At 39.1% G+C, this 27617-nt stretch overlaps 3 protein-coding genes across 5 annotated transcripts in view; 2 read left to right on the forward strand and 1 right to left on the reverse strand.

Moving 5' to 3' along the window:
• Window positions 1-3515: 3515 nt before the first annotated feature.
• On the forward strand, window positions 3516-5060 carry wfdc2 (WAP four-disulfide core domain 2). Of its 2 annotated transcripts, XM_061057840.1 has the most exons (4): window positions 3517-3674; window positions 3848-3991; window positions 4187-4324; window positions 4433-5060. In XM_061057840.1, exons 1-4 carry the CDS (start codon window positions 3578-3580, stop codon window positions 4564-4566), a joined length of 513 nt encoding a protein of 170 aa, XP_060913823.1. In that variant the 5' UTR covers window positions 3517-3577; the 3' UTR covers window positions 4567-5060. The 2 variants fall into 2 exon arrangements, with proteins under 2 accessions (XP_060913824.1, XP_060913823.1); XM_061057841.1 differs by lacking the exon at window positions 3848-3991 and having other exon boundaries at window positions 3516-3674.
• Window positions 5061-6158: 1098 nt separating this feature from the next.
• Window positions 6159-13974, reverse strand: pigt (phosphatidylinositol glycan anchor biosynthesis, class T). Its single transcript, XM_061057147.1, has 11 exons — window positions 13568-13974; window positions 12931-13108; window positions 12263-12390; window positions 11984-12084; window positions 11623-11797; window positions 11394-11491; window positions 9774-9930; window positions 9221-9421; window positions 7885-8050; window positions 7471-7554; window positions 6159-7382 (listed from the first exon to the last, which is right to left on the reverse strand). The coding sequence occupies exons 1-11, from the start codon at window positions 13941-13943 to the stop codon at window positions 7133-7135; spliced, it is 1914 nt and encodes a 637-aa protein (XP_060913130.1). The 5' UTR covers window positions 13944-13974; the 3' UTR covers window positions 6159-7132.
• Window positions 13975-14746: 772 nt separating this feature from the next.
• The window catches only part of phactr3a (phosphatase and actin regulator 3a), a 32626-nt gene continuing 19755 nt past the window's right edge, over window positions 14747-27617 (forward strand). The window contains exon 1 of one of the 2 annotated variants that reach the window (XM_061057377.1): window positions 14747-15075. In XM_061057377.1, the coding sequence (XP_060913360.1) occupies window positions 14973-15075 (103 nt within the window). In that variant the 5' untranslated portion in view covers window positions 14747-14972. The remainder of the gene's footprint in view (window positions 15076-27617) is intronic. The other variant, XM_061057376.1, reaches the window with a different exon arrangement.

Below are 27617 nucleotides of genomic sequence, written 5' to 3' on the forward strand. Positions count from 1 at the left end.
TCTTAGTTCCATCAGCAAGCAGATGCATTTACCATTGTTCATTTTTTAACTGCATATTTAAGACTATCTGTGTTATTAAAATAGGAGGCCATTAAAAGTGGTAGATTTATTTTTATAAACTCTCATCATGTCCCACAATTCCTGTTATCATACCTGCTAAAACTGTCACTGACAGTCATACTGAACCATCTTTTTCTTCTGACTCATTCTCACGTCCAACATCTACGGCCATGCAGCAATGAAACTGATAGCATCTACATCATTTCAAGGACATACAATAACATCCACTAGCCAATCCGTGTTACATGAATACATAGAGGGACGGTATCCAGCAACATTATTCCATGATTGAACTCCCAAGGACAAGAGGAAAGAAGAAAAAAAGGAAAATGGGGAATGGAAATGGAGGGAAGGGAGCAGGTACTGTATAAGGTGTTTCTGCAGTTAAGTATTGCAGAAATGCAACATAGAATAAAAACATAATAACATAATAACCTTATTCATGTGTACATGTGTTCTGAGCATACATTAAAATGTGAAAATATGGAAGGTGTCAGAAAGGTCAGCATGTGTATGAAAGTAAACCAGAATAACAAAATGCAGTTGGACATGTAAATTTCATTGCCTTAGCACTCCTGGGGCTAAAATTACTCCTCCTGCACCCATGCACCCTGAATAATAACCCCCTGGATTCTCCCTGTTAGTGAGTTTGGGGGATAGCTGTCAATCAAATCAAAGCCAGACAGAATACATTTACATAGTTACGCTATATCGCAACATCTGAGGGATGCTCAGGTTTGGGCCTGACAAATGATATAAGACTAATTCTATACCTAGAATCACACTTGCATCATGTCTATGGATTCTAGATCTTTAAGGGTGTACTTATGTTTTATTATAGAACTAAATTGATTGTGGTGACAACACACAGATAGGTGGAGGCTTGAAAAAGGCCAATGCTGCTGAGATCTTCTGGTGGAGACCCCCACCTAGAGGTAATCAACAGTACTGCACTTCAGCGCGGACTTCTGATCTTACTTACTGTATAAACCAGCCTATAAAGATGACATTTTGAATGAAAGTGCAGATGGAATAAAAATAATGAACACTCACACCCCAAAAATCCATCATGTTTAATGTTTTCTTTTTTTTTCTTTTTTTCCAGAATCCTGTTTATCACTCAACCTCTGTGTCCATAAACACAGCCTAGATTCAATGACTGATACATCCAGGTTACTTAATTAAATTGTCTGCTCTTTTATACTTAAAATAACAGAGCATTTCTGAGGAAAATAATCTACTTCGTACTACCACTTAGTATTAAGCAGAGTGCTAGATACTTAGGGTATGCAGCTTAATTTACACAAGGCGATGCAGTTTTTTGTAAAGCACATCTAAGTAAGGAAGCAAAACAAGCATTACAATGACATTGAACAATAAAATAAATGTATGACATTATTATAGAATACATTTGAATAGTCCATAAATTCCAATTAAAAATTAAGTTGTAAATTATGAGAAAATCAAAAACACAGGAATAAAGTAAACCTATAATTTACATTTTAAAAGTCAGCTGAGTCAGAGCACATTCAACACATTGGTTTCTGTGTGTAGCAAAGAAGATGAAAACAGCATTACATGTTTGGTTATGAAAACTGTTTTGGCGTATTCTTTTACCTTATCCTGAATGCTTAACCATTACTTTATAATGCCAGCATATTGTATTTAGCATGGTGCACCATGGCACAGCACAATAGACTGCTACCTTGTCAGGATTAGGGCTTAAAATCAGAGACACATCTGAAGGAGTACAGCCAGCCTGATCTGAAATCTAATACCTCAGACTGCTCATGAGGAAACTAATATGTAATTGTGCAGACTATCTCATTAACCCATTATCATGAAAGCTGATGAATACAGCGTTGGGTTTTGCTCTTATGAATACAGTCAGACTGTGTCTACAGCAGACCAAAGAATAAAGAGAAAGAATTAACGAACAGACATAAACCATTCAATATGAGAGCAGTGATGACTAATATAAATGATGACGTGTTTATTTTACCGGCAGTACAGAACATTTCACCACTTAGCTTAAAAAGCTCCAGCTTTTGAGAAGACGTTTCAAAAAGCCATATGCAGCAATAATTGTTTCCTAGGTCAAAATCATGTTTAATTATAAAGTCTTACTATGAGATATAAAAAAACAAAACAAAAACATAAAGTACAAGCAAAAATTGAGAATGAAAGGATATTAAAAAGGTTGAACTTCCAGGAACTAAAACACTAAGTTCTTAAAGCTGATTTATATGGGAAATATAAACAGCTTATGAAGCTCTCTCACCAAATTCATTAAATGAAAGAGCACCTCGCTTATATAAGTGTGTTACCATGTACATCCTTTTTTATTTTAATCTGGTCTGACTGCACTTGGAAAGAGCTATTGTTTTAATGCATATGAACAAAAAATGTTTGTAAAAATGTGCCCTGAAAAGCTAGATGCAGATATCGAAAGGACCATTTGAGTTGCCTGTCCTCAATTTTCATGGCAGAGAGAGAAATAATGATACCTGTATTTAACAAGACAAACTTAGTAAAATTAAAAACACAATAAAGCTGTTATCTATGGTCTACAGTTTGAGACACCATTTGTTAAATAACTAAATCTGAGAGCAAAATTAATTTTTTGTAAGGACAGAATTAAAACCCTAACCGTTTTTAGGTTTTTAATTTCAAGTAAAACATGATTGAACATTGTGCCATTAAATATCTAACATGTGACTCCTGATGTTGCCAATAGATGGCAGTGTGCTAACTGAGAATTCCTGGAGTGTCGTTTTCAAAGAAAAAGCAATCAGTCTCCTCTGTTATACAATTGTCAAGGTTTTTTTGTTTGCTGGTTGCTGTTGCTGAAAAACTAAAAGGCCTCAAATCAAGATTTAAGTTCAAGTGATGTTTGCATGAAAAGGAAAACATAAGCAAAGAGGTACAAAAACCGAGCAAAGAGCAAAAAAAATATATAAATGAAAGAAGCCAATTTAATGTTACATCAGAAATGTTTTGAAGAAGTTCTGAAAGAAAGAAAAAATGAGACCAAGTGCAGAAATATCACCAATAGCAGATAAAACTGCAATCACATAATTTTCCTTACTATACAGCAACATGCTCTTCGTAACATGGTAAATATATTTATAAAATACCCATGCAACTCCATTATGTTGACCAGAACCTTATAATTGAGTTTTTTCTAAGGTGATTTCTGCTTGCTGCCTTTTTTTCTCGCTTGTTTCTAGTCTCACTTTTAGTCAAAATAAAATACAGGTTACTATTTTGGCACAAATACAGAGGTAGTTTAATGAATACAAATAAAACACTCTCTATCATTACAGACCAAACAATTTCCATTAGCAGAAGCAGTAAAGTGTGTTTTCTCTGACATCCAATAAAAGCACTGACACACAGGAATGTAATTCTGCAGGCACAGGGACCCAGCATCCTGTGATGAAGCTACTCAGCCTGCAGGTTGTGTACTGGAATATTTGTCCTAACAGGAGAACATTCTTGTGTGCAAGAAGTTAACATGGAGAAACCCTGCTCAGTGGTTTATGCGCTGGTTCTAACGCTTGGTGCATTTCTGCACATTGCTTTTGCTGCAGAAGCTAATGGCAACTTGACAGGTATGTTTGTTTTAATCAGAAGGTAGTCTTTTGTATATGTTTGGAAAAGTTGTCTACAAAAATGTCTGTTTCATGACACAAACAAGTTGTATAGCTAATACAAAATGTTGTTACCCCAGTGATCAAAGCTGATTTATCTCCCTTTGTGATACATTTTTAACTCTCTCTCTTAGTGATTCTTCCAAAGCCAGGCCACTGCCCTCGTCTCCTGAATGCTGTCCCATCACATAAAGGCTGTGTGTGTGATGATGACTGTCCTGCAGACCACAAATGCTGTGTCTTTGACTGCGGAGCTGTCTGTGTCCCTCCTGCTTTCAGTATGAACCATGTTTAAAGTTTCTCAAGTGTGCAGCTGATAAATCTTCAGTTCAATTACTTTCAGAGACTAAACTGACTCTGATGGGAATTCAATAGGACAACAGGTTGTCCAGTCCAATCAAAAGCTGTTTTCCAGACTAGTGTTCCAAATTTCTGTTTTATTCCTATTTATTCAATTTTTCTTGTCCCTACAGCAAAGCCTGGAGTGTGTCCTCGGAGGCAGTGGGGCTCAGGCCTTTGCGCTGAGTATTGCTCTAATGACAGTGATTGCCCCAATGAAGAAAAGTGCTGTCACAATGGATGTGGACATGAGTGCATTGCACCATACACAGGTTAGATCTGGACAACCTCAGACCCCCCTGCAAGTCTTCAAATTTTGTGTGATGACTTAATGTTGGTGAGTTATTTGATACAGGATATTTTTGTCTTTGGTATTTCAGTGAAGCCAGGTCGCTGTGCTCTACCCCAGGGAACCCCCATGTGTGCAGAGTATTGTTATCATGACGGTCAGTGTCCAGGAGAGCAGAAGTGCTGCAGAACGACCTGCGGTCATGCCTGCAGTGAGCCCTGTTGATTCACAGGACAGCAGCACTGTTTGGATTCTTTTATTCATCTAAATAGAAAATGTATCGAGTAATGAGAACGTCTGTTTAGTGTCACACATTAAGCATTAGTTTTTTATATTGAAGAGATAAATTCAATTGCAATTCATAACATTGCAAAGGAGTTTGCTATATGCTGCACTTTATGTACAAACATCTGCATATCTTGATCATTTGTTACTATGACTCAGTCAGGACCTTTTTGGTGGATTAGCATCCATTGTCTAAAATAATCTGAAGAAACTGTGTTTGTATTGTAACTAGTAGGAACTTTTAAATGACCTTCATTTGATGCAGTAAAGTAGTTCAAACAATACCTGTATAAGATAATTAGTGCTCTTCAGGTATAGTTTACATGATAACAATATTTCTGTACTTCTCTATGTGTTGCTTGCTTATGACTTTGGGGTATGGATCGATGTAGATTCATTATGTTTCAAACAATAAACATTTTACCAGAAGTTTGGCTGAAGTGTCTCGTGTTTCTTTTAAGGTTTTCATTGGAATGAACTGGACTGTGAAAACAAATGAAATATGCCAAGAATGAGTAGTTCTCTTTGGCAGAAAACAAATCTCTTTCAATGAGTGAACAAGTACCATTCGTAACCTATTTCAAGATTTATGAGTCATACATTTACATATCTCAAAGGTCAAATATTATGGAAAATGCACTTTACATTTTTTGGCACTGATATGTGTCCCTAGCCTGTCTACAAACCCCTCGATTATGAGAAAAATCCATCCTCTCCGTCTTTTCCTGCTCCACTTTTCAGAAAATGTGTGCTCAAACAGGCCGTTTGGAGATTTTCCCTTTGTGACATCACAAAGGGCAGTAACCCCTCCCCTAGGAGGGTGACACTCTCACAGCTAGGTGTTTGTTCTGCCCTCTCAGTCTGAACATAAACAATTGGACATGGTGCAGGAAAGCCGAAAGCACATCCACTTCCAGAGGGGTGTGGTCAAACAAATGTTTTTTGAGCAGGGCTAAAATGAAGGGGTTTGAAGGCATGATCAAATACAGGATTGGAGAAGATTTTTGGAAAGAAACTTCACTATACAGAAACTTGTTGAAAATGACTGTAAAACAAAGCTTAAATTGCTTTTTTTAAACATCCAAATTCAATTTGGAAAGTACAAAAGTGCAACTACTGTATAAAGTGAACTTGTCAAAATAATCACAAACATATGTAACGGATAAAGTGAAAGCTTTGTCAGTGAGACTCAAGGGAGGCACGTAATGCATCCCTGAAATACAGAGCCTAAAGGCAGAGCTCTGCTCTCCGTCTGTGTGTCTACTTGCTTGAGAGATAACATAGTTTGCAGCTGACCAGAGATCCACATCACATATGTGGAATGCTGTTATTTCCTTTGTTTTTGCTTCATGCTGTTGCCAAACGTGTAGGGGTGAGAATCGCTGACCGGCCAAATACAGAGACATCTGTGTTTGTTCTTCATGAGTCTGCCAGAAGGGGCCAAGTTTGTTTACACAAAAATGTGGGCACTCAGTGGGAAGTAATAGAGCTGCAGCTCAGCTTAGAGGGAGAAACTTCTTTCACAGGTAGTATTTTAATCAAATGAAGAAAATATGTTGTTTATTGACAAGGCAACAAAGAACATTAAAGATTCAACACAGACCCATCCATTCACACAGTAATGCTTCAAACTTCTGGACAGACAAGCAGAACAGAGGAAAGTTTTACTTTTGCAAGTTAGAATTTCATGGAAGAGTCAAATCTTTTTCATAATTCACCATAAACTTTGCTCAAACTGCATTGAACTAATGAGAAAAGGCGAAGCATGCATCCAACACCCAATGAGAACAAAATAAATAATTAGGAAGCAGAAAGTCATGTCTTTTCTGCTCATCATAAAACACACTTTATTTAAATAAAAGTTTTGGTAACTTTTCAGTATTTCTGTGGTCACATTTTATCATATATATTAAAAACTGAATAAGGAACTTTTACATAAAGAGGGAATATATATGAACATTTTAAAATCAGGCTATGATGCTGTTTGTATTTGTGTTTGGGAACAGGGAATTCCTTAGTTGATTTCCTGCCATGACTTAGGTTTGTGAAAATATGTCAAATTGTTTTATCATTCCTTAAATATTCCATTGTTTTCAAACACTAACACAATGCTTTGTGGCTGTGTCATGAAGTTATGGATTCAAACATTCACAAAAGAATGAAACCGTAACAGTTGGAAGCAGTTAGTTCAGCAGTATACTGAACAGCTTTGGTTCCTCCAGCTTGTTAAACAATAACAAAACTCTGACTTTTCAACACAGTAGGCAAATGTCTACAATTTCAATAATCCTCCATAGCCGGCAGAAAAGTATCCTGAACAGTAATGTCCAAAAGAAACATTTGTCTTCTTCCTAAACAAAACCTTCAAGTTGTCCGTCTTAAAAAAACATTCAAACCAGTGCTTCAGACTCAATTTGTCCCTGAATGTGTCACATGTTTACCAGTGGTTACACCAAAAGGAAAACTTCCCTTCTAAAATTGGAGCAAGTTGGATTTGTGACCGGCCTCAGAGTAGCGGCACACCTCTCATTTTGCGGATGATGTTGGCTAGCCGCTTGGCCAGTCCTGGGCTGGGCTCTTCTATCTGGAAACTCCGGGTCAGTAAGTTGTAAAGGGAGCCATAGCCCACGGCAACCACAGTGCAGGTCAGGCAGATGACATTATAAGGCATGCTGAAGTCTGGAGTGGGCAGGTTGACCAGAAGAGGCTCTGTGTACACTCGTACGAAGTAGCTGGACTCCTCTTTACATGGAAAACTGGGAAAGATTTGGGATTTGATCATTTAACTTTCTCTATAGAAACCAATACAACAGGTTGAATGAGCAGCAATAACTCAATACTTACAAGCTGCTGAATAGTGGGCGTTCCTGAGTGCTGTTAATATCCATGGCAACAATGCTTGGTACAAGGGAACTAATTACTGACGACCTAGATGTGGAAAAAAAAGATTTTTGTCTTTTTGTATGTCAGAGAGATATGACAGATCCTAAAAATAAACCCCCAAACCCCCAAAAGAAACCTGTTACAAGTCAACAGATCATCAGCTGTCAAACAAAAGAACATTTCTTGTATAATGTATGACAGACATATGCTAAATGACACTGTTTTACCCTTATCTACCTTTCCCAACTTACATTTAAGACTAAGAAAAATGTTTTGATAAAAGAATAATTCACGTACTGTAAATGAAAATCAGACAACACCTACATAAGAAGCAACATCTTCTTTCTCAATATTGAAAGGAACTTGTATGCCTACCCAACATAGAAGCCGTGGTTGGGATCAGGGGTGTATTCAGTCCACTTGAGCAGAGCCCTCTCAAACTGTACTGTGACCTCAGTGACGGAGTTAGGAGGAAGCTGGACCAGCATCTCCAGCAGGTGGGGCCTCACACGGTCCTTAGAAGGCTCGTAGTGGATGTAGCCTACAGTATTTAGAGTGTTAAAAATGTATCATGATTGACTAAGGTGTACAACACAATTTGACAAAACTACATAAATACCAATCATTAGTTTAAATAATGTTTTTATAGAATGTAAGCAAAAACAAAGCTAAGACAAGTAGGCAGTAAAAAGGATTGTTTACTAAAACTATGACAGGAAATATGACTCATTTTCTCCTCCTTCTGGTGAAGAGAAGCATCTGCATGGAAGTGAATGAAATAATGATTCCTATAGGATAACTTGGAGGGTAAAGGTGCATCTAAGTACAACATTTTGAAAAGCTTGTTCTGGGAATCAGCCTGTTCTAGTCTTTGTTTGCTACCACTTAACACAACTGCAAGACAAATCACTGATCATCAAATTGCTGACTCCTGAGTGGTGGTTAAAATTGTTGGTAGATGAACATGTGTCTATCAATTCTAATGAAAGCAAAAACAAACAGATGTAATGTAACTGGGAGGTATTTGATAAGACATGTCTTTTATAGATAGTTTCAAAATCATTTTGGGATAAAGTGAGGAATATTTGGTGCTTATAATCATGCTTTTCCATGCATGTGTGACGAAGGTGGTGTCAGCGAATCTACATACTATTACTATTTAAAGCAGCCTCCGCAATCAGTGTGTGAATGTATAGGTTTGACATGCGGTGTAAAAGAGCTTTGAGTAGTCAGAAGACTAGAAAGCACTATACAAGCTCAAGTCCATTTACTCACATCTTTACTGTAAGTAGACCGAGGACCGATGACATCAGGTTTCTCATGAAGTAACCAGTTGTGACATGCTTTATTAATGTTTCTATTCTCTGAGAATTCTATTGTATAGCATTTGGATCTTACTAAAGAATTCTGAGGAGGCCTTCATCAGGGCTGGAGATGAAGGCCTGCATGGCTGAAACATGTTGTCATGTTCCTATGAGTCTGTGGCCCTGATGAAATAAATGCTTTTTATTAACATCCCTCTGAGTGCCTCAGATCGCTTCAATAACTTCTATGTTGGATTACCACGCTGAAGAGCACCAGAGGGACACTTCTTTGTAACATTTTTTCAACATTTTTCCACACCCATGCAGCACTCCACTCATCTGCTTTTTTTGATCTTTTGCAGTTTCACGTTCACATCCGCTTCTCTGTGCTCTGTAAAGTGACTCACTGGGCGTGTTGTCCTTTCCCTTGCTGGTGACAGTGAGGGTGTGGATGTAGAGTCGAAGGTACCACGGCACAGAGTCCAGTAGCAGTACAGGGAAAGACCTGTAGGGGTGGTTGTTGTACATCAGCGTGTGAATCTCTCCGGTCTGCAGACCGTAACCAGCGACATAGCGCTCTGCGTGGAGCAGGGGACGCAGCATGTCACCTTCAGGTAGCCAAAATGAGAGGAGGAATTGATGATAATCCATGAGGTAACCATTGCAGCAGAGACAATAAATATGACAGTAACACCAAATTAAGATTCAAGTCTACACTGTGCCAATTTATCTTTCCTTCTTTGTTGAAAACATTGTGTATCTTAAAACTTTTACCATGGGTGACAAAACAATTTGGAATTATCTTTCATTGAAACCTACTGCACACAACAAGAACAGTCTTGTTTTATTGCATTTAACGATGATCTGGGTCTTTTTGCTCAATTGTTTTTATGGTAAACGATCACACACGTCCAGCCATTCACTCAAAGCTGTGTGTCACACTGTGCTCTCCTCACTCACCCTCACTGGTTTTCCATCGGATCAGCAGGTTGAGGGAGCGCATAGTGCCAAAGGTGATTTGTTGGGTCAGATCATAGACAGAGAAGGTCCGTCTGTCCCCCAGCACCACTGCTTTGCTCAGCAGGGGAGTGGCCGGGGTCACCTCAAACTGCTCCCCCTGCAAAAATCAAAAATCATCAAATCTCTCTCAGGCAAATCTGTTTCCCACCTCCATACCTACTATTAAATGAAATTAAAGAAATACAACATTCACTTTGTAATCTGCTGCATCGGTTTAAACATTTTAAGGGTCCCGGTTGAGTTTATTTTCTTAAAATGTAAATATTAACAATCCCTGTTACCAACAAGAGCACAACGTCTGTCTTTGATGATCAACAAATAAATAGCATTTATTTTTGGAGTATTTTTAAGTTTATATTGTTCATTCATGGCCTTTGCAGCCCTGTTGCAGCATACTTGAGGTTACTCCCAACGGTTAAGACCAAACCCATACAAAGAATGTTCTTATTGACAATTGAATTGTCTTGATTTTGCAACTCTTTACGCAGACAATGATGATAAATGCGAAATGGACTTGAGCTTGTATAGCGCTTTTCTAGTCTTCTAAGTGACTAGTCAAAGCGCTTTTACACTGCAAGTCACACCTACACATTCACACACTGACAGCAGAGGCTGCTCTGTAGTGAGACAATCAGAGTAAGTAATCCCATTCATACGCCACTGATGAAGCAGCGGGAGCAATTTGGGGTTAAGTGTCTTGCCCAAGGACACATTGGACACGTTGCTGCAGGAGCTGGGGATCGAACCTTCCAGTTGAGAGACAACGACTCTACCAACTGAGCCACAGCCGCCCCAATGATGGAAGTTGGCATGAGCGTTCAGACAACTTTGTGTTGCCTAAGGATTTATCATATTTATTGTGCTTTTTTATACTAACTCATTTTTTTGTAATTATTATTGTGCCTGTGCATTATGAGCGTTTGGTGTGTGGCCGCGTGCACTTGCAGCTGCAGGAGAAAAGAGGATGAACTAAAGGGCATCTTCTTGGCCTGGATCTCCTGACCTGATCTTCTTTACTAATCTAAGTTTGTTGGGCCAGTCTGTGCACAAACAATACATTTCTTATTTTAAAAAAAGGGCACTTTCTCGATAGAGGGCAAAACAGCAGGTGCTCAAGCCCCTTTTTTTGTCTATGTGTGCATGGCCTGCACACACACACACGCACATATCTGTTCAATAAACTGTATGAAAACTTGTGTCTTCAACACTGTCAAAGCCCAAAAGAAAAAAAAGCTTTGTGTACTCATATGCACAAGGGGTTTATTTACCAAACCAAAACCACAATGTCATGACTTAGCTTGTTGATTTTCTTTGGCTTAGTGAAGTCATAAAAACAAAATCTTGGATGTGTTGATGTTGCTGCATGGTAGAGGTGTAGGTCTCTGATGTAAGCATGGTGGCAATAAAAACCAGAGGTAACCTTTAAATATCTCAACTTTTATACTACTCTTAACAGTTCTGTAGAACTTGTCAACTTTGGCTTCATCACTGCATAGATCACTGCATGAAAGGAAAGACATAATCATTAAGAATGGAAAGCATATTATGTGGGAATCAAACCTCAGGATTGTCTGTGACGTCGATGTAGATTTTACTGGAGGAGGCCAGTGGACAAGCTTCGGTCAGGGTCCGCGAAAACATCTTAAACAGAGACCACTCTGAAGGGACAAAAAGCTTGGGTGAACTTAGGCCAGAGCAATGTCATCATGTTTTCCCCCACAGACATCAGCGCTATTAATCTCTGGATTTTATTGTTGGAATAATGCAGTCAGAATGTTCTTTTGTGTACCTCGTTTTCCCTGTGACGAGGTGTGCAGGTCAAACACCACATTCAGTGTCTGTCTCAGCTCCCAGGATGAAGTTTTGCACTCCCAGTCCTGGCATACAGGTCTGATGTGCACTGCCTGGGAATGGAAACTGCTGTGAAAGAGTTTCTCTGATTTCAACAGGACAGCTAGACCAGCCTGCAAGGACAACATAAGAAAAAAACAGAGTTAGCCGCAAGCACACTAACTTTGAACAGCAAAGGTTGTAAGAACACTGACATTAAGAATGTCTGTCTCATAAAGGAGGGTCAAGATTAAAGTCAGAGTTTGCATCATGAAACAGTTAGATAGGGCACATTTGTATCGACAAACAGAAAAACAGACCTTTGATCCACATGGCAAGAGTTTCTTCCAGGGTGTCAAATTCTCAGTACAAACAATCTCTCGTGGGAGGGTAGCATAACGAAGGAAGCGGTGGTCTGTATCTTCAAGTCCCCAAAACAATAAAAAAAAAATTAGTAATGCAATAAATCTTTGACAGTTTCTGTAATACCTTCATGCTGCACAATCGCAAGACATATTATGGTACCATTAGCATGACACAGGCTCATCAATACAGATCTTTATGTATTGCAAATGGAGATACAAGAAGTCTTTTTGTACCATTTCCTATTCCCAGCGGTTTGAAGGATGCACTGGGCTGAACAGTGTTGGTGGAGTCTATGAAGTTCAGTGAAGCACAGAAGATCCCCGACAAAACATTTGTCAGCTCCTTCCACGTGCCATCCACACTGAAAGGAGCAGAAAATGTGTATATTAATGCATGGAAAGAACATCAGATAGCCAGGCATATATAGGTACAGCCATTTTTTTTTTTATGTTAAAGGTTTTGCATGTAGAAGTTATCAGAACAAAAATGAGCCTCGGCAGACGCCCAAGCCAGGGACACTGATTTAATTTTGGTCTTCTCCAAATTGTTTTTACAAAACTGTCTTTTACTTTTTGGTGAAACTAGTTTTACCTTGTCATGCCACATTGTGTTTGAAGATAGTTATTTCCTAAATTCAGTAAGATCTATCAGCATTGGCAAATAAATGACAAGTGAGACTTTGTCTTTCTGTGGGACTGCCTGTGTGACCGCACCCTAAGCAAAACCCTGATGTTCACCAGTGATTCCAGTAATGGTAAGGTTCAACTTTTTGTTATTGGTCTCAGTCTCGCATAACTCACTGATGACAACTTCTCCGATAAGCTTTCGGTCTCATTACTTACAAAAGGCACATTCATTTCACCCCTAATGCGCCGCGGTAACTAGAGAGGGCCACACTTACTCTGTCACAGAATCTTGGAACCAGACCCAGAGTTCGGCTCCTGGAGGAGAGGGCAGAAAAGGCTGCCCCCACTGCATTGTCCTCCAGTAGCCCTGTGTGAAGGAGATGTGCAGCTCTCGCACTGAGAACTTGGAGATCACCTGGCCCAGAGACTTTGGATACAGCCGATAGTGGGATACTAAAAAAAAAACACACAGCATTACACAGTGAAGGGTTAGTGTATTGTATTGTTTACTGATATGTACATGAATTGACTGTGTACTATAAAAAAAAAGAAAACTAGGCATTTATAGAATTTTTTAGATTTCTATCGAGCATGTTTTATATTTCTTGGTGAGTTGAGCAGTGATGGAATGGGGAAACTGATATAGTACACAAAATACTAAAAGACTATAAAGTACACCTGTCTTATCATTTTAAATAAGTATGTATTCAAACAATAATTGTAACCTAAACCCTCATAAATCATCTATAAGTAGATATGCTCCACCAAACATGAATCTGATTTGCACTATTTACGACACAAAACGATGCAGTGAATTATAACGAGGTGACATTCTATTACCATGTAAGTGTACAAGCCTTTGATAACCAGAAGTAAATCTAATGGACTTTTTAAATCAGGCCTAACACTTACCTTTGTTTCCACTCATGAAATCTGTTTCCCACAGTGTGCGAAACTGGAAGCTGGCATAAATATCTCCTGAGTGCAAGGGTCTGATGACCAGTTCCTCTTGGAAATCATCTTTAAAGCTCGGTACTGAAGAGGGGACCACTGTTTCATGTGCAGCAGGCTCCTGTTGTTCAGTATCTTCAGCAGTCTGTGTCTCCTCCACCGCAGGCTGCTCGCTCACTCGTCTGGCGGTGTCGTCGGTGTGTGGACGTTCAACAGCAGAGGCACGGTGGGCATCATTCAGCTTCGTTTCTTGACTTTCTGCGACAATAAATGCTAACCAGCTAACGTAACAAAAAATACGCAGAATAGCCGAGAAGCTGCACCTGTGAGCTGCCATTTTTCTTTTTCTTCCGGTAGTGGTTCACTTCCGCATTGGTGCGTCACACACAGAACCAGCCAATGGGATGTTTCCTGATTCTTAAGGCATTGATATGCACCTTCTTTGTTAAAACGTGATTATTTCTAAGACATTCCCTGGAAAATGCCAACATGGAAATACTATTCTATATATCATTAGAAATCATTAACAAGTAGTGGAATTTACTCCTTTTATTAACATTTATTAAATACACTTGGATTTTAAACATGAGGTTCCATATCCCTTGTTCTCTTAACAATAAGCCTGTCGCACTTTTGACATGATAACTTTTAAATTTGACAGAAGATAACAGATACACGTTTGCCATACAGTCCTCCTTGATAAATAAAATTGCAACGCATATTATACAGAAAATATCCATTATCAAGCCTACCCTGTATAGCCTATAACATCTCAATTGGTACATTCTAAGTCATTAACCAATCACAGGTATATCCATCAAACTAATCCGTGATTGCTTGAGTAACTCATGCATTTCATTACTATACAGATGTTTAAAACTATAATAACAAAAATTCTCGAGAAGGGTGCGAAGGTGACGCGTGAACTGCTAATTAAAAACAACATTATTATTATTATTATTATTATTATTAATAGCCTACATTACATTTTCAGTGTGCTCTTCAAGTGTAACAATGCAGCATAGTTGTGCTGAAAATGTGGTCGTGTTGCTGGACAGGGACGGGCATCATCGGGGGCATTTCACCCCTCCCACTTCTACACATCCTCGCGCACACAGCCCAGACACACACACACACACACACACACACACACACACACACACACACACACACACACACACACACATCCATCCATACACACGTACACACTCGGAATTTCTGCTCAGCCATGGCTCCCTGGTAGATGCTAAAAGCGGCTGTTGTCAGAGCGAATTAAATCTGCACTAGGTTGCTGCTTTCCTCCTGACCTTGCCTGCCTCTGCTTGGGTTTTCAATATTTTATTCAGGATTCCTCCGCTGTCTCCCCATGGCTACATCAGATGGACTAGACGGCTGTCTGCAACGAGGCAGATCTCAAAGTGACCCGAACATACTCACCGAACCGGGTATCGATTTGGCTCACGGCACAGGTAAGAACAAGACGCGACATTTGTCTGGAGAATTATTTGTGTTTTTTTTTTTTTTTTTTTTTTAAGACGCTTTTTTAGAGATGCGGCGATGCAACCCTGCTTTCCCGGCGGGATATGAGCGCACGGGGGGGATAATTAGCGCATATATACCAACCTTGGTCGTAAAATATGGACTGTAACACTTGAATCGTGGAGCTGCAAATTGAAAATTAATGTGCCATATCAGCGTCTGTGACTGGCTGCATGCCCCTCCAGATTTGCGCGTTATAAAGACGCCTGTAGCCCGTTGAGCTGTTATGGCTCCAAGTAGTATTTAGGAAACAGCGTGTAGGCCATTACATATATAATATTAGCTTGTGCAACATTTACAGCTTCTGTTGCTTTCTACCAGCCTTCCTATTTAACGCGAATATTTTTCATCACAAATCTGTCTGTGGTCCATGATGTCAGGATGAGTGTGTAGCCTATTTGATGTCCTATCTAAGCCACCACAACAGCCTCACAGAGCCACATGGGTTTTGATGTGTTGCATATTAAAAAGGCACGTGCACATCATTTGCAGCTTATATATCTACCATGTCACAGTGACAGCCATGTCATTTCCATCCACCCCCTCCCCTCTTCCACATACTGAAGCGACCACTGTTGTGATCAATGACCGGCAGTCCACGTGATGCAGCCTATAGGTGAAAAATGCCCCAGTTCAGCACAGCCATGCGCTCACGAGAGATCGATTCGGCAACTCATGGATCCTGCAGGTGTGCTTTCCAACATGGAGCCCCCTCGTGCACCTCTCTGTGGTCTGTTAGTCATCCCCTCTGCATATGCAATAATGAATTGATCTTTCATTAATAAGAGAACACCAGGGAGCAGTCATGCTCTGCACTTCTCTGGCGAACTCCTGTAAATAAACTTCATGTGATGTTTATTGTGTTTGCTCTAAATGCCTATCGCTGCTGAATTACCAAAATAGGCTACTTCCAGTTCAAATTTATGGGTTAGTTTTATGTAAGTGAGGCTATTTATGGCCGTATTCTGTGGGCTTGGAGAGAGTCATTGCTCACTCCCACACATGATGAGTTTTACGCACATGCAGAATACTTGACTGAATGATTTAAAAAAAAAAAAAACAGTGTCATTCACCTTTCAACTGTTCACTAATGAGCACCACGTTTTTACTTCCCTGTAATCACACCTGTCTGCACTCATCTACCCATAGCACATTTTGAATGGACCCTTGCTGAACTTAAGCCTCCTATGGATGGTTTAATTCACACATAGGCGGATGTGATAATGCCACACGGGGTTTTTGACACACCTGAAAAAACAACACAGCGGCTTAGCAGATCAGCACTGCTAGTGATGAGAGCTAATGCTAATAGGATACAAAAACATCAGCCTCATACCCTGGAATTTACACAACCGCATCACTGTCTAAGATGTTAATAGATTATACAAATGAAAGAAACAGTGAATACAGTTGTCAATGCAGGGACAATGTCAGTGTCTGGTGACCTAAAGTACATCATAACCCCCCCCCCCACCTCTCTGTGTGGATCATTGCTGTGCTAGCGTCTGGGACACCAGTCTTTGCCAAAGGATTACTTTGGCCGAGACTGCCTGTTTTCCCCCAGCACAGTGGCCCTTGCAGCTGCAGAGCCTGACACTGTATTCATCCACTTACTCAACACTGAGGGGAAGAGTCAATAGAGACAGCAGCTTCATTTGACCATCACAGAGTATCAAACCAATGTTCCATTAGCAAACAGCAGGAGCCTCAGAGACGGAAAAGTCAGAACAGGGCTCAATACGCCTCTCCAAAGTATTCAGTTCTCATATTTGTCTTACAGTCTATGCTCTTGCTATATTTATTTTATGCCTGCTTGAGTTTTGGTAACTTAATGGACAGTTAATCTTTCAATTTCAGATTCAATTTCTTATTTTAAAGTTATTAAGCCCAAAAGTGCATTTGTATGGCGCTTCAGCATAAACTAGTTTCAGTAGTCTGTTCATATAATAACCCTTTAGATTGTCCTGATTATAAAATGACACTTTCAGTCAAACTTCCTCTCAATCAATGTTGAACGTTGACTTAGTGTTGATAGTACACCTTAAAGCATTGTGTACAGGATGTGTGTTCAGGCACGGCTGTCCCCTTTGTCCCATAAAAGAATTGGTCAGTCCTATAGTAATATGCCAACAGCTACATTAGACACTTAACACGGAGTTGAATGAGTAAATCAGAATGAATTATTTTTAAACACATACACATGGTGCAGATGTGGCTGCATTATTTCCATCATCGGATAACCTTCTGGTCTTTTTTATAAACTGATTATTATTAAAGCCAATAAATTGTCATATGTTGAATATACACACCAAAGTGACTTTCTTAACAACCACAAAAATATTGAATTTAGCATAATATCAAACACAGAGTGCAGCACATCCTCCTCAATGAGTTGCAGAACTCAGGTTCAGCAAAACAAATTTAATACACTACTTAAGTAGGTGCCAATTACCAAATTCTGTGAAAATCTGTCCTAACAACAATTTAAAAAGCTGTTATATTAAGGAAATTACCTGTCATTTACCAGCTCTCTTAGGACACAGGAAAGGTTGATTAAAGCAAAATAACACTATAGAGCTTACCCTGTTCAAGGCGACTTCTACATGGTAGATATTTTCTCATAGGCGATTAAAAACCCAAACAGTCAGTCTCCAGTTATTTCCCCTTATGGGACATTTTCTCCACTAGAGTCCCAAGATCAGCTTGTTTTTTTTTTGGGTGTTTCATCCTCCTCCATCTGTCTCACTGAAACCTGGATAATCCTCTCAGATCTGACATCAGAGGAATCTCTGTGGATTTCAGGTATAAGTGAAGCCCCCCTAATGAACAAGGAGATATATCAAACCCTGTGAAAGCTGATATAGAACCGTGACAATGACTCAACCAAACCAGAGCAATGTCTTGTAGATAGTACATCAGGCCTTGATGAGTAAATATGGGACATTCTGAGTCAGTGAGTGTTATATAAATGTTCTCTCCTTTTAACAAAGCGTTGTTTTAAATGAATAATATTAATAAACACTGAATGGTTTTAGTTGCACAGGGATTTTTAGCACGAAAGAGCAATCTGCTTTTGAGATGAAGTTGTGACAGACACATGTAAGTGTGCTTACAAACCTGCACTTTTACAGCTAAACTACTGACTCCGATTATATGTCTCATTGTGATTTCTGTGCTGCTGAAACAACACAATAGAGAATTGAGGAGCACAATACCACTCTCTCATCTCCATGCATTCTATATACTGTATGAAGTTATTACCAGAAGAGTGTTAGCTTAGCTCTGTGTAAAGAGTGGAAAAGGGTGAAAAGGCCAATCAGGCTCTGTGAAAATATGGCAAATTCTGACCACCAGCACCCATAAAGCTCCTAAATAGACTCAATGTATTATCTATACAAGTCCCAAGGTAGACTGCAGTAGATGTTTCCCCATGTTTCCAATCTTTGTGCTAAACTATGTTAGCCAGTTGCTGGATTCCCATTCATGCTGTATCTGGCATACAGACATACAGTATTACATAGAGCAAGAGAGAAAACAAGCGTCCTGGACTACCTGATGTATATTTCCATCGATCAGTGACGGCAGTTTTTGTGAATGACTTTGAACATCCTCTTAAGTTGAGAGACAGGGTGTGAACTTGTTTCTTTACGCTGAACTTCATTCTTGTTAAGTGGTTAATGGAGTTTAAAAAAAAAAGAGCAACAGTTACTGAGAGGTGAGACGTTTTTATTCAAAAAGTGAGAAGAAGTGAGAATAAATCACCAGAGAAGAATTCCTTTATAGCAGTTCAAGTCTGTTAATATCTCTGTAACTTGTAGCGTAGAGGACTGACATTTATAATTACTTGATGTCATTTGACTTTATTATTTAAAATGAAAACAGCTGTTGCTCACATACCATCACCAGATGCAATATTTTCAGGCATCTATCAGTTTTCTTTACAAACTGCATTCGGTTGCTACAAATGTAACATAGTGGTGGACAATAAGCCTAGACCATCGGAGGCTAGTCCCAAGATCCTAATCACATGGGTTCTAGAACAATATCATATACAGTCATTTGGAATAGTGTGTTGAATCTTACCATTTGTACTTAACATGAGCTACCGTCCGTTCTGATACAGAACATCTTTGTTGTTATCAGTAATGCTGCCTCATTTAGATAAAGGCTTGTTTGTCTGGTTGGTTGATTTGTTGGTTGATTGAAGAAGGGAACAGAGAATATAGAAAAAAACACTAGTCAAGCGTAGTGTGTCTTCTCAAAGTAGTTTTTGTTTTGCCTCCGGGTTACAGTCCCCATTTGTTGCAACCTTGAGAACACTTTGAAGTACGGCACATTGCTGTTGCTTTCACTTGTGTTCATATAGTTGTCAAATAGGGTATATAGACAAGCTAACAGTTTTTAGTTAATACTTGAATTGGTCTTCTGATGACCAACCTGTCACTGCATTAAGTTCCAGCTTAATTAAGTTGATACTTCCTGTTCAGTAGAAGAGCTGTAATTCACGACAGTCACGACTGATTCATCATGGTCAGCCTTAAGGGACAGTGAGTAAGTCAAGGCCACCTGTTAGCTATAGCCACTGGAGAGCTATTCATTACTCTCCTCCATGATGCACAGAGGTCCCCACTGAGGCCAAGAAGGAGCACTCAGACATCGACAAGTAGCCTCCTTGTATACAAACAAAATATCTGCTTCATCAAATGTTTTCTTCTGGTATTATTAATTGATGTAGTTGAGACAGTGGGAAGCAAATTTTTTTCCAAAACAAATGGCTATCAGGGTTTTTCCTGCTTAGAGAATTCTTTGGCGCCCCCCAAAGAGGTTTTACCCAACGCCAAAGGAAAATCACCAGCGCCAAAGCAAAAAAAAAAAAGACGATTCAAATTGCAATTCAAGTTTGCAAGCAGTTTGAAATATATAAATTATCAGACGACTGTTGAACAAGCAGAACATAAACTTAAATACGACGTCTCTGACTTCCAGCAATTAGCTCCCCTCTCATCCATTTATGCATGCGGCTCGCGCTGGATAGCCAGCTGATTTGTTCGTTTGTTTTAACCGGGTCTGGATGCTCCACTGACACCCGGCAAGCGGCAAATGCAATTTATTATTTTGTAGGAAGTCAAAGCAAAAGAGCAGCTGTCGTAGGAAGAGGGTGAAGTGCACTGGTAGGATGTGACCTCCTCTCTCCCAAACTCATTACACCCCTCTCCCTCAAAATCCCTCCCCTCCACCTGTTTCACTTTTACAATAAAAATAAAATCTTATCCAGATTTAGATGGGGTTTCATTTACTCAAGCATAATGGCAATTATGTTTAAACAATGGTCACAAATAACAGGAAATGCATAGATTTCTGTCAAATAAGGTAACACAGACCCATAGACTATACTATAATACGCAGATCGAATGCCTACTATAGTATGTATACATAGTCACCCCTGAAAGGCACATGGCTATATATTTTAAAGCTAATGGTTAATGATACATATGTGTCAGTCCATGGCAGTAAACACTGACATTTCCAATCATTTCATAATCCATTTTACTATTAAAGTAAGGATGGGTGGCCTATAATCCCTAGATCCCAAACTAACTGAACACTGTGAGATATGCTAGTGAGGCCTGAGACAGACACATGAGGGAATATCTGTTGGAGCGATTCATTCCTCAAGTTAGGTTCTTGGAGAATATTTGCAAAGAAGTATGAAGGCTCTTTGTGTTGTTTCCAACTTGGAGTCTTCCACCTGATTATCAATAGTCTGCCTACACATACAAATCCCAAGACGGAAGCGATTTTCTTTGAGTTAATAAACTGTGACTCTGTTATACCACAAGAGATATCTACAAATTACCCTAAAGAAATTGTGTAGTCATTAGTCCCCTGATAACATTTTCCCCTCAATTTTCTTATGGATATCTCTTTCGAACAACTACTTCTATTATTCAGTCATTAATCTAATATATTCTTATTTCATGTCATCTTTTTCCCTAAAATTGTTTAAAAATTCTTACAAAACAGTTGAAGCAAAAACAGCTGTCAAATAACTCACATTTTTTTAATGCACCGTGCAAAACACATGATGTTGAACCCTTAAAAAAAGAAGAATACCTGAAGTGTTAAAAGCGTTTCCTCTCTGAATGTTTTGCTTATTGTACTGTCACACTGTGGATCAGTGGACTACTAGTGAATGGGGATAAGCTGCATCTGGACGCCTTGTTGAGCTATGCTCTCTATGGACACTCTCGACAATGGAGCACAATAATTACAACAAACACAACAAAACCTCTGAGCATATTAGACATCTGACACTGTCCTGGCCATGTATTGCTGCTGCTAATGTATGCGTGTGTACACCTACGTGATGGCGTTATACTGGTGTGCGCCACTATGTGTGCATTGATATGTATGAGTCTGGCAGATCTGTAAAGTCTCTTGCAATGAAAAGAAATACCCAAAAAGTTGGAGCTGGATGCCAGGACAAGACTGTCAGGCAGGGCAAAAGAGAGAAGAGCCCTCGGAGGACAGGGAATAAGGGCCGGAGCTGCCCCGACCACCTGTCAGAGAAGCCCAGCATAAAGTCAGGACGGAGCTATTTAGCCTATAAAGTCCCAGGTTAAATGGAGTGCACAACGTTGCATGCTCTGAAGGGTAAAGAGCTAACTTACTCCTCTGGGCTTCCATTTGTGGAACAGTGTAGACTTTTTTTGAAGGTAAAGGGAAGGAAAGGTCCTAGAGAGAAAAGGACAGGAGACTGAATTAGTGAGGCAGAGAAGGGATGGAGAGAACAGAGCATGGAGAAGAGGAGATGAGGAGGAAGCGGCCTCACTGAAAGCCAAGAAGTTGTCATGTTGCTAACCAGCCAGGGTGTGATGATTGATGGTCTATAGGAGACCATTAACAAAGAGGCAGCGGCTGTGCGCTTCTGATTTGAAAAGCTGCTGCATGAGCGCTGATACCAGGCCTGTTTTCCATTTGTATGTTAACCTTAAGGGGATATAATCCTAGAATACTTCATTTCCTGTTTAACCTTGACATATGTATTATTTTTCTCTCTGTATTTTCCGATGTAAATGTCGTAAATGAGGTTGCTCTGTCTGACTGACTTTTCCAACTGAGATTTATAATTAACATTCACAAAAAGGGTATGAAAGGAGTCTGATGAGTCAGATTTTCTGTTTCATGACTTAAACAATGAACTATTATTCTGATTTTATTTATAGCTCAACCTTTTTTAAATACTATTTTTTAATTTCTCAAAGATTTAATCAGATTTTTTAGGACTAGCTTTTTTCTTTTAGCAGGTCAATGTTTCCCTGAATGGCTGCTTGCAAGGTGGGAAATAGTTCAAGAGAACTTACAGTTAAAACTGTATGTGATTTATAATCAATATCTTACATACAATGGATACCCATCAATGTCAGAGTTGTGTTTCAGTCCTGCTAACGAATCTAAATATAACACTTATTCTTTTTTATTGTAACTTAATTTTTGGTTTCCAGCAACTCGTGAGAAAGAAGTCAGGTAAGGTAAGAGATTGAAGGGTTAGAGTTAGGGGGTTACAGCTAGTCCCTTTATTTTTCTATCTGGTCTTTGGCGCTTATGGGGCAGAATAAACTAGGTATTTAGAGTTAAAGAGCTGTCTATTGCATAGAAAGTCAGCCAAGACAGTCAAATTGCATGACACTTAGACGGCGGACTGCAGGGTTTAGTGATAATTCCCTCTGGTTATATCATTCAATGCAAATCTTTTTTTTTTTCATTTGATTAATCTCTGAAGTAAAATGATTGATTGACTAAAGTAAGGCTGGGGAACATAAACAAAGTAAAACAGTCCTTTGAATGGTTTTTTTTTACCTCCACCCCTCCCTGTCATTTCTCACTGAGTGAGAAAGACACTTGTCACACAAACACAGTCACACACACACACACACACACACACACACACACACACACACACACACACACACACACACACACACACACATCATAAATCAATATTATGTCCTCACACCTGTTTGTTGCCTCTGTGTCCCTCTCTGTCCTAGTCAGATACAGTCAGAGATAGATGAAGGGGGCAGAGGGGAGTCCTGGGCCCCATCACTGATAAACACTCTTGTCTGGGATGAAGAAACATGGTGCTCAAACATAGAGTGCAGGCTTGAAAGAGGTATAGATGAAGACTTGTGTGAAATAAAAGAAGAGGAATAGCAGGCAGGTGAAGCCCAATAGGCAAGCCATTACAAGACAGATTGACAGAATTTAAAGCACCATGGAAAGGAAATAAAGTGGTGTGATGCCTCCATAGAGAGTTTGGTCGGCACTTACAACACAGGATTATTAAATATCTCTGCAAGGGCCTCTGAGGAGGTAATAAATTAAATGCATAGCGAGATCAGATATCTGTAGCTGAAGTTATATGGTCATAAATAGAAATGAATCAAAGCTTTTCATTGTGTTTTTTGACTGAATGTTTGAGGTTAAGGGTTCATGAGATAAGTGAGTAAAGGATGAGAAAGTTGTTGGTTGTGTTGAAAATCACTCACACTGTTGTGTTCACACATAATCAACACTCAAAAAACGAATGACTATAGATCTTTTTATATATATTTCAAATGTATTTGATTGACTTTTTTAAGTACACATCATTAAAATAAGATCATACGCTAGTTTATGAAACTGGTCCAGGTATTACAATCAGCTTCCTCTCATCTAGCAGTTAGATAAGCGTAAGTTTTCTCTGTTTAAAATGATGACGATAGATAAATATTGGTAAGTGACCAGTACATATCAGGCATTACATTGCACTTGGGCAGTGTCTGCTATATGCTGAAATAATTCACTTCAACACAAATCAACAATTTTTTGTTATTCTTTAAACATTAGCTTGTATATACATTTTTTGATAGGATTTTACATTAAAATGCAAGTAGTAAACATAGCTATAATTACCAGGATCATTGCATCCTTTTAGTGAGAACTGTGAGTCAAAAACAAAAAGTTCACACAGATCATCACTTATGTTGCAGAGATCATCATTGATATGCTTCTTACTAGACTGTTGAATTTTCATAAAACTTCTACTATCAGTACAGTAAATTGATTGACAGAAATTTAATCTGTAACAATTTTGAGAAGTGATTAGCCACTAAAGTCATTTATTATTCATTGGTGTGAGCTTCTCCCGTCCAAAGATTTGACACTTTCTCTGTTCTTTTATTACTCTAAATTGAGATTTGAATCTGGAATGATGATCTGACATGACATGCAATTTCAAGATACTTACAGACAAAAGTACTTATTAATTAAGTTAAACAATAAATCTGCATATAAATCATGAATTTTCTTTTTTATTATAGCCACCCTATTATGAAAAATACTTATATTTTTGTACAATATTATATATGGTTTGGAGTGCATGGAGCAGAAATATATTAGAGCAGGGCGCGATAGGAGAGGAAGTGATTTTGGACTTGATTTTTATTGCAGGGTGAGTTTCAGCACCATGGACAGCCACTGCCTTCGCTCTGCAGCAGGCTGCTGAACCGAGCAGAGCCGTGTTCTGCTTGCTGATAAGTCTGTCCTGGATTACAGATGCCTCATTTCAATCCATCTGCTGATCTGCTGTGAAAGAAACACAGAAACGTATATAAATATTTTTCTCTTTATTTCTTTGGCACTGATGACACATTGACAAGGAAGACAGTGTGCAGATCCAGGCACAAATTCCATGTAATTTAATAATCTCATACATCTATGGAGGCCAAAAGCTCCAATTAAAATCCAATCCCTTAAAAAGTGCTATAAGAGCTGTGGCCAAACCTGTAGAACAACGTCTGTGCTCATTTCTGATGAGTGAGTCGTTACCAACTTCTTCATCAACAATGATTCATTGCATGGCACAAACCTGTCCAATCATGCCATATAGTGTATTTTGCACAACAAGAGGCCTCCCTCTGGCACAGAGCGACTGAAGGCATCTTGTTTGGTCACACAAATGAATGTCTTTGTGTAATGGAGGGAAAGACTTTGGTGGACAGTTTTCATGTCTGTCATCCCGGGCAGCTCTCGTGACAGAATGAACTGCAGGAATGACACCGTTTTTGCTCCAGTCCGACCAACACAATTTCGAAGACAACAAAATATTTTTTTCTTTGCATGAATTTAGCTATTACAATCCTGAGTTCAGTGTGGCCATGAATATGGATGAACTTTAATGTGTTTTAATTGAGTTACAATACAATACATCACGTGTCCTATCTAGGGTCATTCAATCAAACCAGACCCCATGTCCTCAATATGTTTTCCATGATATGCATGAAATGGCCAATTAAGTGATTACTACATGGTGTAAAGACAAATACAACCATCCATATGTCTATGACAAATGAGGTTAGTGGGCTGTTACTGACTCCTGTCTGCGCACAGTCCGGTGTCACAAAATGAGCTGTTGGTCTTTGTTCATGCAGGCCATGATCTATTTGAGGTCCAGCATATGGGATGAACACAGCTTTTAGCATTCTATAACATAGCAACAAATGTCACACTATTTTTTTTATTAATTTCTGTGTTTCCCTAGAGGAGTAGCAGCTTTTGCACACACTACTGTACACTCCCCACTCTAGATCCAGCTGCAGCTTGGGATCGTTGATTTTAATAGGCCCGAACCATCCCACGCTCACATTGCTGCACACTTGAGGGAATCCAAATGTGTGTGTTGTAGTGGAACATGTTTGGAGATTACAGTGCTAACAGCAGTGATTTGTACGGTTCCTCTGTGTACCTCCCAAATTTCTTCCTCTGCCAGGAGACCATGATGTTTCCTCCTCCCTGCAGAGCAATGGAAGCCCAGTGGGTCGAAGCCATCAGCTTCTGTATCAAGCACAGACACAAAAACTTGCACGCAAACACTCATTGAACCAATGAGTATTTACTCTCTTTCATGCTCAGTATGTTTTATATAAATGTTACAGACATTGACCTGAAACGATGGAGACAACAGGAACATATTACACACCACTGCTCACCCACCTGACTCTGATACTGGAGTCTATTACTAGCCTGTTGTTGACTGAAAACGCCCACACACTATTGAAGATCCATAGCTAACTCAGCTGTGCATGAACCTTGAGAGTACCAGCTGCTTTCAGGGAGCAGTGAATGCCCACATTTACATTTTTGTTATCTTGAAATTGACTGGAAAGAAGTTTGGGATATGGTTCAAGGAGAACACTTTCTAAACCCGTTGAAAAGATACATGTTGAAGCTGTGACCTTCTTTGTTCTCGTAAAAGTATTTGATAACAGGAGTAAACTCTCTTTGCTTCTCAGCAGGGTCTAAAAGTTTATTTTAATGAAACCACTTCTGAGAAAGGATTAATCTTCCTTGTAGATATAAAAAAGCTGAATGGGTAGAATGAATCTTGAAACCTGTTATATTTAAGTGAAAGACTGCAGAAACAGCACAGGGTAGAAAAGGTGAACCAAGACTTCCATTACCTGATTGGAGGATGCTTTATGATGGAGCCTACGGGAACAGAGCCCAAAACTCAAGTATTGACTGGAACTCTTCCTGGACAGCATTCAGGACTTCATCTTCCTCAGGTGGGTAATGTTGGTAGAATGTGTTGTGATGACATTTCTCAAGGCTTGCCCTATTGTGTGGGTGACAGGAAAGGCACATTTAGCAGGAACATGTTCAGCCCCCTGTGGATGTGATGACTGCAGCAAAGCATTCAAAGCTGGTCAAAGATAGCCTCTTCTTCCTGGTTGTAATGCAGATGTGGGTCGGTTTGTATATTTGTGTGTATATCCTTATATGTCTATATGAATGTCAAAGTATTGTTACACATGTTTTGAGTAGTTGTACATGAGTAAAAAGTACACATTTCTCTCAAACCAACATGAGTAAAACCTTTTCCCAACAGTCTGATTATTTGAAATGAGATTTCCTGATTTAGGTTTTTTGTCTGTGCTCTTCTGACTGTTTGAAAAGGTTAATCCATTAATCCATCGAGCATTTGTATTATTAAATGCTATTTATAAAGCATCAAGACACTTTACATTATAAAGCAGGACCCTTTTGTAATGTTTAAGTTTGAAAAAGATGGCCTTCTTTATAGCATTTATGTTAGCATAAAGTTGTCAAAAACATTTTCCTTTTAGGTAAAAAGATTCCTGTTTCAACACATATGACCTTGATGATATCAATAGTAGTGTAACTACTTTTCAGATAGAAACTTTTCTTAACAACAGTACCATTTTTATGACAAGACGTGCCTTGTGTAAAGTAATGCATACTGTAATAGAAAATACTGTTTTGTTCAAACTGAAAGCACTGCAAAAATAAGAATATGCACTTTCTTAAAACTGATGAGACTAATTCAGTTTTGTGTTCACTGCTGAGAACCTATTCTGGTTATCCGCACCAACATTTTACTTTTCTCATTTTCTATTTTTCCATTACATTT

Source organism: Labrus mixtus, chromosome 15, assembly GCF_963584025.1.
Source record: "Labrus mixtus chromosome 15, fLabMix1.1, whole genome shotgun sequence".
Classification (NCBI taxonomy): Eukaryota; Metazoa; Chordata; class Actinopteri; order Labriformes; family Labridae; genus Labrus; species Labrus mixtus.

Bases quoted from the DNA above. Each gene is read 5' to 3' on its own strand.
- wfdc2 (XM_061057840.1), top strand. From the start codon at position 3,578: ATGGAGAAACCCTGCTCAGTGGTTTATGCGCTGGTTCTAACGCTTGGT. The intron at 3,992-4,186 runs GTATGAACCATG...TTGTCCCTACAG, and splicing joins CTGTGTCCCTCCTGCTTTCA to CAAAGCCTGGAGTGTGTCCT. The intron at 4,325-4,432 runs GTTAGATCTGGA...TTGGTATTTCAG, and splicing joins GTGCATTGCACCATACACAG to TGAAGCCAGGTCGCTGTGCT.
- pigt (XM_061057147.1), bottom strand. From the start codon at position 13,943: ATGGCAGCTCACAGGTGCAGCTTCTCGGCTATTCTGCGTATTTTTTGT. The intron at 12,391-12,930 runs GTAAGTGTGGCC...TGCTCCTTTCAG, and splicing joins TTCCAAGATTCTGTGACAGA to TGTGGATGGCACGTGGAAGG. The intron at 9,931-11,393 runs GTTTGATTCCCA...TGATTTTTGCAG, and splicing joins ACGTCACAGACAATCCTGAG to GGGGAGCAGTTTGAGGTGAC.